At 39.1% G+C, this 13,977-nt stretch overlaps 1 protein-coding gene across 2 annotated transcripts in view; it reads left to right on the top strand.

The window, feature by feature from the left end:
* The window catches only part of CFTR (CF transmembrane conductance regulator), a 184,137-nt gene that overhangs the window by 25,255 nt on the left and 144,905 nt on the right, over nucleotides 1-13,977 (top strand). Inside the window, exons 2-3 of one of the 2 annotated variants that reach the window (XM_058724499.1) lie at nucleotides 2,323-2,433; nucleotides 6,598-6,706. In XM_058724499.1, coding sequence (XP_058580482.1) covers nucleotides 2,323-2,433; nucleotides 6,598-6,706 — 220 coding nt within the window. Of the gene's footprint in view, nucleotides 1-2,322; nucleotides 2,434-6,597; nucleotides 6,707-13,977 lie in introns of those variants that run through there. The other variant, XM_058724500.1, reaches the window with a different exon arrangement.

Genomic DNA, 13,977 nt, shown 5'->3' with positions numbered 1-13,977 from the left:
ACTGTTTTCCAGAATGGCTACACCAGCTTGCATTCCCACCAACAATGCAATAGAGATCCTCTTTCTCCGCATCCTCGCCAACATCTGTTGTTGCCTGAATTGTTAATTTTAGCCACTCTGACAGGTGTAAGATATCTCCTTGTGGTTTTGATTTGTATTTCCCTGATGAGTGATGTTGAGCATTTTTTCATGTGTCGGTTGGCCATCTGGATGTCTTCTTTGGAGAAGTGTCTATTCATGTCTTTTGCCCATTTCTTCACTGGATTATTGGCTTTTTGGATGTTGAGTCTGATAAATTCTTTATAGATTTTGGATACTAACCCTTTATCTGATACGTTGTTTGCAAATATCTTCTCCCATTCCAGTGGTTGCCTTTTAGTTTTGCTGATTGTTTGCTTCACTGTGCAGAAGCTTTTTATTTTGATGAGGTCCCAGTAGTTCGTTTTTGCTTTTGCTTCCCTTGTCTTCAGAGACATGTTGAGTAAGAAGGTGCCACAGCCAAGATCAAAGAGGTTTTTGCCTGCTTTCTCCTGGAGGATTTTGATGGCTTCCTGTCTTACATTTACGTCTTTCATCCATTTTTAGTTTATTTTTGTGTACGGTGTAAGAAAGTGGTCCAGGTTCATTCTTCTGCATGTCGCTGTCCAGTTTTCCCAGCACCACTTGCTGAAGAGACTGTCTTTATTCCGTTGGACATTATTTCCTGCTTTGTCAAAGATTAGTTGGCCATACGTTTGTGGGTCCATTTCTGGGTTCTCTATTCTGTTCCATTGATCTGAGTGTCTGTTCTTGTGCCAGTACCATACTGTTTTGATGATTACAGCTTTGTAGTATAGCTTGAAGTCTGGGATTGTGATGCCTCCTGCTTTGGTTTTCTTTTTCAAGATTGCTTTGGCTATTCAGGGTCTTTTCTGGTTCCATGCAAATTTTAGCATTATTTGTTGTAGCTCTGTGAAGAATGCTGGTGTTATTTTGATAGGGATTGCATTGAATATGTAGATTGGTTTGGGTAGTATCGATGTTTTAACAATATTTGTTCTTCCTATCCAGGAGCAAGGAATCTTTTTCTATTTTTTTGTGTCTTCTTCAATTTCTTTCATAAGCTTTATTTAGTTTTCAGTGTGTAGATTTTTCATCTCTTTGGTGAAATTTATTTGGTGAGATTTATTCCTAGGTATTTTATGCCTTTTGGTGCAATTGCAAGGAAGCTTTTTATAGAGGCAGCCCACAAAAGGTTACTTTAAAGTAAGCTGGAAACTCATTTATTAAAATAGACATCAGGTCTTTGATATAGAGGCAGCTCACAAAAGGTTACTGAATAAAAATTTTTTTTAATGTTCATTTGTTTTTGAGAGAGACAGAGATAGAATGCGAGTGGGTTAGGGGCAGAGAGAGAGGGAGACACAGAATCTGAAGCAGTCTCCAGGCTCCGAGCTGTCAGCACAGAAGCTGATGCAGGGCTTGGACTCATGAGCTGTTAGATCATGACCTGAGCTGAAGTTGGACGCTCAACTGACTGAGCCACCCAGGCACCCCACAAAAGGTTACTTTAAAGTAAGATGGAAACTCATTTATTAAAATAGTCATCAGGTCTTTGATATGGACCAAAATATGTATGTTTTAAGTTTTTTTAAAGAGAGATGAAAAGGTTTATTTTTAAAATTTCCTACAAATTCCTTATAATATTTGAAATTTACAGATAGTAAAATTCTGTTTATTTGTAAATTTAGTGTCATAATTTAATAATTTCAAACATATTGAACATGGAATTTTTATTGATAGATGGAGTATATTTTCCTTTTTACTAAACTTTCTGTAGGCTCCTTCCTTTCTGTCCTCAATGCCATTTCCCTTGTCCCAAGTCTTTCCACCATCTGGCAGTGATCTTCTGCCACTGGCCCTGCCTAGCTGTATGGGTTGTTAACTTTTTTAGGAAAGTTTTGAGCGGGTTGTTAAGTACAACTAGTATTAAAAATTAAATGATATAAACTTATAATTAAATTACAATAAAACAAAGGGAATAAAAACTCAAAAGTTGGGGCGTCTGGGTGGCTCAGTCGGTTAAGTGTTTGACTTCCGCTCAAGTCATGATCTCATGGTTTGTGGGTTTGAGTCTCGCATTGGGCTCTGTGCTGTCAGCTCAGAGCCTGGAGCTTGCTTTGGATTCTGTGTCTCCCTCTCTCTGCCTCTCTCCCATTCATGCTCTGTCTCTCAAAAATAAATAAACGTTGAAAAAAAACTAAAACAATATCGGATTCCAAGTCTATATTGGAGGCCAGATCACATGGATATTTACATGTGTCCCTTTCCTCTTTGTTTTAGTTGGACCAGACCAATTTTGAAGAAAGGGTACAGACAACGCCTGGAATTGTCAGACATATATCAGATCCCTTCGGCTGATTCTGCTGACAATCTATCTGAAAAATTGGAAAGGTATGTTCATACGCATTGACCACTAGTTGAAAAGAGAAATTAATACTATTAATTATTATTAATTATTAATATTAATACTCTAGAGAATAGAGAACCAATCTTTTAGATATCTTAATTCTCAAAATGGCATATTTATAATAGGAGCATCTTATTTTCTTGCTGAAGTCTTCACCAATCAAAAATTAAACAATGAAGGGTTTCAAAACTAACCATATTCCTGATAAATGACTTTTTCTGAGAAATAATTCTGAGACATTATCTGTCTTTAAAGAACATTAAGTAGATTTTGTGAAGACTGAAGTAATACCTATGAAGCAAATTGTGTCTATTTGCCTCCCAAATATTAATATGTGAATAAAAGTGTACACACTTGGAAATCTTAAGGTTATGGCTATTGGATATCAAAGAAATGTAAAAATTTCATATTAAAATTTTTTTAATGTTTATTTATTTTTGAGAGAGACAGAGATAGAATATGAGTGGGTTAGGGGCAGAGAGAGAGGGAGACACAGAATCTGAAGCAGGTTCCAGGCTCTGAGCTGGCAGCATAGAGCCCAGTGTGGGGCTTGAACTCACGAGCTGTGAGATCATGACCTGAGCCAACGTCAGACGCTTAACTGGCTGAGCCACCCAGGAGCCCCCCAAATTTCATAGTTTTGAGTACATATTGAATGCTAGGTATAGTATCTCCTCTCAGCTCTTGGAGGAAAACGTCATTATCTCTATCTTGCAGGGAGCAAATTGAGGCTCAGAGAGATGCTGGAATTTTCCAGCTAATGAGTTGACAGAGCCAAGATTCTAATGCAGGTCTGTACTTATAGCCTCCCCAGGATCAGTGCTTCCCATAGAAAAGTTCTCAAAGTTCCCTGTTCTAAGAGTATTAGAATCCTTTCCATTACCAGCAACAGAAACCCAATTAACTAACTTAAGTAAATATAGAGAAATTGTTGGCTTGTGTATCCTACCTGTGTGAAGGGACCTAGGTAGAGAACTTGCATTAGAGACTCAGTGGAACCAGAGACTCAAGGGCCACTTGGTGGCATTTACTTGTGCTGGTTTTATTCTCTTAGACCAGATTCCTCCATGCAGTGGGTCCTTAGAACTCTTTGCTCATGTCTTTACAAACCAGGGAGAAAAGAGTCCTTTCTCCTTGGCCAAATGTGAAAAATCCTAGAGACCTTAGACCTTAGACCAAAGGAAAAAAAGAAAGAAAAGAAAAAGAAAAAAGAAAAAGTAGCTAGTAAATTATTGCCTCAAAAAAGTTGAGACTCATAATTTGTTTACCTTACTTTCACTAAACTCATTTCCCTATAAAAAATATTTTCAAAGCAAAGTAAGATATTCAGCCTTATTTTTTCTTGATTTTATTCAAATAATTAGGTTAGTGAGAATAGTAGATTGATATTTCCAAGATCAAGGACCAATTCCTGTTATTGAGCACTTAGTGTGTATAAGTGCCATGAAAGCAAGGATATTTTTGTTGGCTGGTTGGTTTGGTTTATTTATGATGTATCCCCAAGTGCCTAGACTAGGGCTTGGCATATAGCACATGCTCAATAAACAATTGCTGAATGAATGGTAATTGAATGTGCAATGACCAACATTATATGAAAACTTGTAACACTGTTGCAGAGATAAAATGTGTAAACACAATACAGTGTAGGTGTACCAGCAAGTTCACAATAAAGCAGTAGATATTGAATATCTTAGTTCTGAATAGATGCTAAGGGAAAGATGAATCAAGGAAGGGCTAGGTTAACAAAAATCTGTGTACTCCAGTTCTATTTTCATTTATGGACAAATAGAGGACACCTGAATTTGTAGGATTATCTGACCTAAGATTGTTTTTCCTGTTTTGATTGTATCCCCCATATCAATTCAATTAAAAATATAACTATTTTTTTTCAATTCAATAACTCTGTGACAGCATAAGTCCATAAATTCTTTCTTTTATCTTTATTTTGTATCTCTTTTCACCATATTTATTTCTTTTTTTGAAAAATAAAATTGTTATTTAGAATTTATTGAAACATTTTGGAAGAGTGATATATCATTTATATATAGTACTTTGTACCTCTGCACCCTTGGAAAGTGACCTGGACTCACATTTCATAACTTCCTTGTGACAAAGGTCCTTAGGTGGTTACCACATAGTTGAGGCACACTGGCCCATCTGACTCAGTTTGTGGCTGTGGCATTGAACCCTCTATATCACTCCTATGTGCAAACTGCACACCCATTCCATGAGAAGCTACAAACATGATAAGCATAGAGCTTCTCCTTCATGATTTAACTCTCAGTGTTTGAAATTCTTACTGGGTCTGTTGTGGTGCTACTGAAACCACACTACCTCCTCTCCCTGCTAACTCCTCTCAAGCTATAAAATGTTCAAATCCCAGCCATTAAAATAAATTATCCCACCTTGCCTTTCCTTCAGGTTGCTACTCCATTCTTTTTTCCTTCTCCTCCCCCTCCTCCTCCTCCTCCTCCTTCTCCTTCTTTTTCCACAGCTAACATTTCTCTGCTCTCCTGGTCTCTCCACTTCTTCACCTTTCCTTTTCATCTCATCTTTCTGAAATATGGTTTCCACATCTACCATGGTGCCAAAATGACATCAATCAGGGTCACCAGAGGTCTCTTAATGTCAAATAAAATGGCATCTTCCTACATGACTTCATGCTGACCTCTTCTTCCCACCTTGAAACCATTTCTCTGGTCTGTGTACCACCTTTCTTTCCTGACTTTCTCATCTGACCCATTCTTCCTTTGGAAGAGAGGCTGGGGGCACCTGGGTGAATTGGTTAAGCGTCCAACTTTGACTCAGGCCATGATCTCACGATTAGTGAGTTCCAGCCCCATGTCAGGCTCTGTGGTGACACTTGGAGCCTGGAGCCCGCTTTGGATTCTGTGTCTCCCTCACTACCCTCCCCCCCACCCCCGCCGCTTTCGTTCTGTCTGTCTCTCTCTCAAAAATAAATAAAAATTAAAAATACAAAATAAAATTTAAAAATTTAGCTTCTTACCCTGTTGTGAGTCACTGAATGATATGGACAAGAGGCAGGCCCTGCATGTGAGTGAAAGAGTAGATAGATGGGATAGGGCGATTAGGCCTTGTTGGTAGTAAGCTTCTTGGGGGAGCCAGTGTCCATGCACAGACTGCCAGGTTTGCCCTCAAATTTCAGTTGTGTGGTCTTCCTTTGGAGTAACTTAAAACCAGCTCTGGTAATGGTAGAAGAATAGTAATGGAAAGAGCTCTTAATGAAATGCAAACCCTTTGTCTGGTTCTTGCCTGTGAAACTTTTCATCTCTGTACAGTTTAATAATGAATATCAGGGTAACATTCAGAGATATATTTTAACAACTTGGGAAGAGAAAGAGGGCCTTCATTAACAGAAGTGGCAATAATGTAAATATAATCCACAGATGAACTTACAGTTTTTAAAAGAAAACATTTCTTTGATACCACCTTCTTTCAGACTATGTGGTTTCTATTCCTACCAGAAAATAGAGAATTTGATTCTGTTCTAATTTTCTAAAGACTTTTACTCTAATAAATGACTTTAGCAGTTGAAAACGAAGTTTGACAAGATTTGTTTCATACCCCTATATTTAAAAACAGAGTCATTCAGACAGGCTTTTCTAATGTTAAATAACAGAAAAATTCACCTGACTTTTTATATTGTTGTTTTTTTGACAGTTAAATTTTGTAAAATCTACTACAGTTCCTAAACAAGTAAAGATCAAAAGGTGAAGAGGAAAAAAAGTTACATTTTTGTTTATTTTTCACTCTGTCCCAAGCATAGTAATGTATATTCCTAAGAGTCATACTTTACTAATCCATTTCTTGGCACTGCTTTAAGAAGCCCAGAACTTTCTGGGCTTGCCTCTTGTCCATCACATCTGGCCTTGTCATGAAGTCAACTCTTTGAAAATTGATACATAGTGAAGCATCAAATTCTGCCAAACATCTGATGAGTGTTGGTGTTGGAAGGTCTCCACAAGGTTGTTTTTTTTTTTTTTTTTTTTTTTTTTTTTTTGTCTCTTTAGTCACTTGTGTTAATCTCCTTGGATGTCTTTGTGAGAATAAAACTATGTTAAGGGAAATAAAACAACTCAAATATTTGCACATGCAACTTATTGGTCCCACTTTTTATTCTTTTGCAGAGAATGGGACAGAGAACTGGCATCAAAGAAAAACCCCAAACTCATTAATGCCCTTCGGAGATGCTTTTTCTGGAGATTTATGTTCTATGGACTCTTATTATATTTAGGGGTAAGGATCTCATTTGTAAATTCATTATAGATAATAAGTATATTCATTTTTATGATTTTATTAATCTAAAGTAATTATATTCATTTTATGACTAGGGTAATCTGGTGCTCAGATAAGAGGACTAATTCAACTCTAAATTCAAAGAAACCACTAAAACGCTAGTAGAGACAAGTAAAAATGCATTAAGATGTCCTGAAACACAGGTGGCAACCTATAATTTACAATAGGTTCAGCATTAAAAAAATTTAAAAAAAAAGGTGGGGGGCGGGTGCCTGGGTGGCTCAGTCAGTTAAGTGTCTGACGACGTCTGAAATCATGATCTCACTGTTTGTGAGTTTGAGCCCCGCATCGGGCTCTGTGCTGACAGCTCAGAGCCTGGAGCCTGCTTTGGATTCTGTGTCTCCCTCTTTTTCTGCCCCTCTCCCACTCTCTCTCTCTCTCTCAAAAATAAATAAACATTAAAAAAAGAAAAAAATAAAAAACTGGGGATTGAAGATGGCGGCGTAGGAAGACGCTGGGCCCACCTCATCCTGCTCATGGCTTAGATTCCACCCACATCTGCCTAAATAATCCAGAAAACCACCAGAAGACTAGCAGAATGGACTCTCTGGAGCCAAGCATAGACAAGAGGCCCACGAAAGAGGGTAGGAAGGGCGGAGAGGCGGTGTGTGCTACACAGACTGGCAGGAGGGAGCTGGGGCAGTGGAGGGGCAGCCCGCCTGGCAAGACAGAGCCCCCAAGTCTGGCTTGCAAAAGCGGAGGGACTGGACTCCATGAGTTCTGACAGCCAGTGGGACTTAACATCTGGGATGTTAAAAGTCAACAGCTCTGCTCTTGGAGAGTGGGGAGGGTGAGAGAACACTGGGAGGGAGAGTTGCTGAGCCCCGGAAGACAGAGCTCAACTTGGTGGGGAACAAAGGTGCTGGCAAGCACCATATCCCTCTCCCATCCCCCAGCTGAAATCCCAAAGGGAACCAGTTCCCTGTCACTGAACTTGCTTGCACTGCGCAAACACCCAACCCTTCTGTGGATCCATCGCTCTGGGTGCTGCAGGGCCCCTCCTGCAGGAGACCACCAACAGCAAAGGGAGCTAAGCCTGCCCCTCCCAATCCTGTGCACCTTGCGGATCCACCCTGGCTAATACACCAGATCCCATCGAAGCAGCATCACAAGCCAGGCAGTGTGCAAGTAGCCCAGACAGGGGCCACACCACTCCACAGTGAGTCCTGCCGCTGGGAGAGGGGAAGATAAGTTACACACCAGTCTGACTATGGCCCCAGCGGTGGGCTGGGGGCAGACATCAGGTCTGACTTCAGCCCCGCCCACCAACACAAGTTACTCTGGAAAGCACAGGGGAAGTGCCCTGTAGTTTGGAGCCACCGCAGGGACTACCCAAAATGACGAAACGGAAGAATTCTCTTCAAAAGAAACTCCAGTAAGTAGCAATAGCTACTTAAATCAAAAACGATTTAAGCAATATAACAAAACAAGAATTTAGAATAATAGTCATAAACTTAATCACTGGGCTTGAAAAAAATATAGTGGACAGCAGAGAATCTATTGCTACAGAGATCAAGGGACTAAGAATAGTCATGAGGAGCTAAAAAATGCTATAAATGAGGTGCAAAATAAAATGGAGGTGACCACAGCCTGGATTGAAGAGGCAGAGGAGAGTATAGGTGAATTAGAAGATAAAATGATGGAAAAAGAGGAAGCTGAGAAAAAGATTTTAAAAAATTCAGGAGTATGAGGGGAGAATTAGAGAACTAAGCGATGCAATCAAACGGAACAATATTTGTATAAGGAATTCCAGAAGAGGAAGAGAGAGAGAAAGGGGCTAAAGGTGTATTTGAACAAATCATACTTGACAACTTCCCTGATCTGGGGAAAGAAAAGGCATTGAAATCCAAGAGGCACAGAGAACTCCCTTCAGATGTAACTTGAATGGATCTTCTGCATGACATATCATAGTGAAACTGACAAAATACAAGGATAAAGAGAAAATTCTTAAAGCAGCTAGGGGTAAACATGTTCTAACTTACAAAGGGAGACCAGTAAGAGTAGTGGCAGACTTATCTACTGAAACTTGGCAGGCCAGAAAGGAATGGCAGGAGATCTTCAATGTGATGAACAGAAAAAAATATGCAGCCAACATTCCTTTATCCAGCAAGTGTCTCATTCAGAATAGAAGGAGAGATAAAGACCTTCCCAAACAAACAAAAACTGAAGGAGTTCATCACCACTAAACCAGCCCTACAAGAGATCCTAAAGGGGATTCTGAGAGTGAAATGTTGCAAAGACCACAAAGTACCAGAGACATCATACAGGCATGAAACCTACAGACATCACAGTGACTCTAAACCCATATCTTTCAATAATAACACTGAATGTAAATGGACTAAATGCTCCAACCAAAAGACATAGGGTATCAGAATGGACTAAAAAAAACCAAGACCCATCTATTTGCTGACTACAAGAGACTCATTTTAGGCTTGAGGACACCTTCAGATTGAAAGTGAGGGGATGGAGAACTATCTATCATGCTACTGGAAGTCAAAAGAAAGCTGGAGTAGTCATATCAGACAAACTAGACTTTAAATTAAAGGCTGTAACAAGAGCTGAAGAAGGCATTATATAATAATTACAGGGTCTATCCATTAGGAAGAGCTAACAATTATAAATGTCTATGCGCCGAATACAGGAGCCCCCAAATACATAAAACTGTTAATCACAAACATAAGCAACCTTATTGATAAGAATGTGGTAATTGCAGGGGACTTTAACACTCCACTTACAGAAATGGATAGATCATCTAGACACACGGTCAATAAAGAAACAAGGGCCCTGAATGATACATTGGATCAGATGGACTTGACAGATATATTTAGAACTCTGCATCCCAAAGCAACAGAATATACTTTCTCCTTGAGTGCACATGGAACATTCTCCATGATAGATCACATACTGGGTCACAAAACAGCCCTTCATAAGTATAAAAGAATAGAGATAATACCATGCACACTTTCCGACCACAATGCTATGAAGCTTGAAATCAACCACAGGAAAAAGTCTGGAAAACCTCCAAAAGCATGGAGGTTAAAGAACACCCTACTAAAGAATGAATGGGTCAACCAGGCAATTAGAGAAGAAATTAAAAAATAAAGAAACAAACAAAAATGAAAATACAACAATCCAAATGCTTTGGGAAGCAGCAAAGGGAGTCCTGAGAGGAAAATACATTGCAGTCCAGGCCTATCTCAAGAAACAAGAAAAATCCCAAATACAAAATCTAACAGCACACCTAAAGGAAATAGAAGCAGAACAGCAAAGACAGCCTAAATCCAGCAGAAGAAGACAAATAATAAAGATCAGGGCAGAAATAAATGATATAGAATCTAAAAAAACTGTAGAGCAGATCAATGAAACCAAGAGTTGGTTTTTTGAAAAAATAAACAAAATTGATAAACCTCTAGCCAGGCTTCTCAGAAAGAAAAGGGAGATGACCCAAATAGATAAAATCATGAATGAAAATGGAATTATTAAAACCAATCCCTCTGAAATATAAGCAATTAGCAGGGAATACTACAAAAAATTATATGCCAACAAACTGGACAACCTGGAAGAAATGGAAAAATTCCTAAGCACCCACGCACTTCTAAACTCAAACAGGAAGAAATAGAAAACTTCAACAGACCCATAACTAGTGAAGACATTGAGTCAGTTATCAAAAATCTCCCAACAAATGAGTCCAGGACCAGATGGCTTCCCAGGGGAATTCTACCAGATATTTAAAGCAGAGATACCTATGCTTCTCAAGCTGTTCCAAAAAATAGAGAGGGAAGGAAAACTTCCAGACTCATTCTATGAAGCCAGTATTACTTTGATTCCTAAACCAGTCAGAGACCCAGCAAAAAAAGAGAACTACAGGCCAATATCCCTGATACAAAAATTCTCAATAAGATACTAGCAAATCGAATTCAAAAGCATATAAAAAGAAGTATTCACCATGATCAAGTGGGATTCATTCTTGGGCTGCAGGTCTGGTTCAACATTTGCAAATCAATCATTGTGATACATCACATTAATAAAAGAAAAGATAAGAACCATATGATCCTGTCAATCGATGCAGAAAAGGCATTTGACAAAATTCAGCATCCTTACTTAATAAAAACCCTCAAAAAAGTCGGAATAGAAGGAACATACTTAAACATCATAAAAGCCATTTATGAAAATCCCACAGCTAGTATCATCCTCAATGGGGAAAAACTGAGAGCTTTCCCCCTGAGATCAGGAACATGACAGGGATGTCCACTCTTACCGCTGTCGTTGAACATAGTGTTGGAAGTTCTAGCGTCAGCAATCAGACAACAAAAGGAAATCAAAGGCATCAAAATTGGCAAAAATGAAGTTAAGCTTTCACTTTTTGCAGATGACATTATACATGGAAAACCCGATAGACTCCACCAAAAGTCTGCTAGAACTGATACATGAATTCAGCAAAGTCGCAGGATACAAATTACACTCTTATACACTAACAATGAAGCAACAGATAGACAAATAAAGAATCTGATCCCATTCACATTTGCACCAAGAAGCATAAAATACCAGGAATAAACCTAACCAAAGATGTACAAAATCTGTATGCTGAAAACTATAGAAAGCTGATGAAGGAATTTGAAGAAAATATAAAGAAATGGAAAAACATTCCATGCTTATTTATGGATTGGAAGAATAAATATTGTTAAAATGTCAAAACTACCCAAAGCTATATACACATTCAATGCAATCCCAATCAATATTGCACCAGCAATCTTCTTGAAGTTAGAGCAAGCAATCCTAAAATTTTATGGAACCACAAAAGACCCCAAATAGCCAAAGTAATTTTGAAGAAGAAGACCAAAGCGGGAGGCATCACAATCCCAGACTTTAGCCTCCACTACAAAGCTGTAATCATCAAGACAGCATGGTATTGGCACAAAAACAAACACATAGACCAATGGAATAGAATAGAGACTCCAGAATTGGACCCACAAAAGTATGGCCAACTAATTTTTGACAAAGCAGGAAGGAATATCCCATGGAGAAAAGGCAGTCTCTTCAACAAATGGTGCTAGGAGAACTGGACAGCAACATGCAGAAGGATGAAACTAGACCACTTTCTTACACCATTCACAAAAATAAACTCAAAATGGATAAAGGACCTGAATGTGAGACATGAAACCATCAAAACCCTAGAGGAGAAAGCAGGAAAACACCTCTCTGACCTCAGCCGCAGCAAGTTCTTACCTGACACATCCCCAAAGGCAAGGGAATTAAAAGCAAAAATGAACTATTGGGACTTCATGAAGATAAAAACCTTCTGTACTGCAAAGGAAACAATCAACAAAACTAAAAGGCAACCAACAGAATGGGAAAAGATATTTGCAAATGACATATCAAACAAAGGGCTAGTATCCAAAATATAAAGAGCTCACCAAACTCCACACCCGAAAAACAAATAACCCAGTGAAGAAATGGGCAGAAGACATGTATAGACACTTCTCTAAAGAAGACATCCAGATGGCCAAAAGGCACATGAAAAGATGCTCAATGTTGCTTCTCATCAGGAAAATACAAATCAAAACCACACTCAGATACCACCTCACGACCAGTCAGAGTGGCTAAAATGAACAAATCAGGAGACTATAGATGCTGGCGACGATGAGGAGAAACGGGAACCCTCTTGCACTGTTGGTGGGAATGCAAACTGGTGCAGCCGCTCTGGAAAACAGTGTGGAGGTTCCTCAAAAAATTAAAAATAGATATACCCTAGGACTCAGCAATAGCACTGCTAGGAATTTTCCCAAAGGATACAGGGGTGCTGATGTATAGCGGCACTTGTACCCCAATGTTTATAGTAGCACTCTCAACAATAGCCAAATTATGGAAAGAGCCTAAATGTCCATCAACTTATGAATGGATAAAGAAATTGTGGTTTATACACACAATGGAATACTACATGGCAATGAGAAAGAATGAAATATGACCTTTTGTACCAACGTGGGAACTGGAGAGTGTTATGCTAAGTGAAATAAGCCATACAGAGAAAGACAGACACCATATGTTTTCACTCTTATGTGGATCCTGAGAAACTTAACAGAAGATCATGGGGGAGGGAAAGGAAAAAAAATTAGAAAGGGAGGGAGCCAAAGTATAAGAGACTCTTGAAATTGAGAATAAACTGAGGGTTGATGGGGGGTGGGAGGGAGTGGAGGGTGGATGATGGGTATTGAGGAGGACACCTGTTGAGATGAGCCCTGGGTGTTGTATGGAAACCAATTTGACAAGAAACTTCATATTAAAAAAAATAATAATAAAAATATAAATAAAATGGGTTCAGCAATAAATAAATAAATAAATAAATAGGTTTAGGAAATTTCTTTGAAAATACTTATTTTCAACGTTTTTTTTTTTGTTTTGTTTTTTTTATTTTTTTTTAAATTTTTTTTTTTCAACGTTTTTTTTTTTTATTTATTTTTGGGACAGAGAGAGACAGAGCATGAACGGGGGAGGGGCAGAGAGAGAGGGAGACACAGAATCGGAAACAGGCTCCAGGCTCCGAGCCATCAGCCCAGAGCCTGACGCGGGGCTCGAACTCACGGACCGCGAGATCGTGACCTGGCTGAAGTCGGACGCTTAACCGACTGCGCCACCCAGGCGCCCCGTTTTGTTTTTTTTAATTTATTTTTGGGACAGAGAGAGACATAGCATGAACGGGGGAGGGGCAGAGAGAGAGGGAGACACAGAATCGGAAACAGGCTCCAGGCTCTGAGCTATCAGCCCAGAGCCTGACGCGGGGCTCGAACTCACGGACCGCGAGATCGTGACCTGGCTGAAGTCGGACGCTTAACCGACTGCGCCACCCAGGCGCCCCAGAAAATACTTATTTTCTATTATGATCCCAAATCACATTATCTTACTAGTACAAGAGATTGCTAATGTTTTTATTTTTTTGTATGTGACTGTAGGATATCAAGACACAATGTCAGGTCAAATTTAGCCAATTATCCATATAAATAAATGTAATATCTTGCAATCATACCTGCATGCTGAATTTCAAGGAAAAATAGAAAAAATTTAAAGCTTGGCAGCGAGGTACTCTCGTAGTATATTTTCTCAGTCACCTCTGTCTTCATCAGTGGGAAGAGAGCTCTGTACCTGAAAGCCCCTGGCTTTCTGGTGTTTAAATGTAGTCTGGGATGCTTCCCAGTGCTATTAAATATGACTCAGAT

Source organism: Neofelis nebulosa, chromosome 4 (genome assembly GCF_028018385.1).
Source record: "Neofelis nebulosa isolate mNeoNeb1 chromosome 4, mNeoNeb1.pri, whole genome shotgun sequence".
Taxonomy (NCBI): domain Eukaryota; kingdom Metazoa; phylum Chordata; class Mammalia; order Carnivora; family Felidae; genus Neofelis; species Neofelis nebulosa.
The sequence above is the reverse complement of the archived record's forward strand: the minus strand, read 5'-3'. Positions and strand labels throughout refer to the sequence as shown.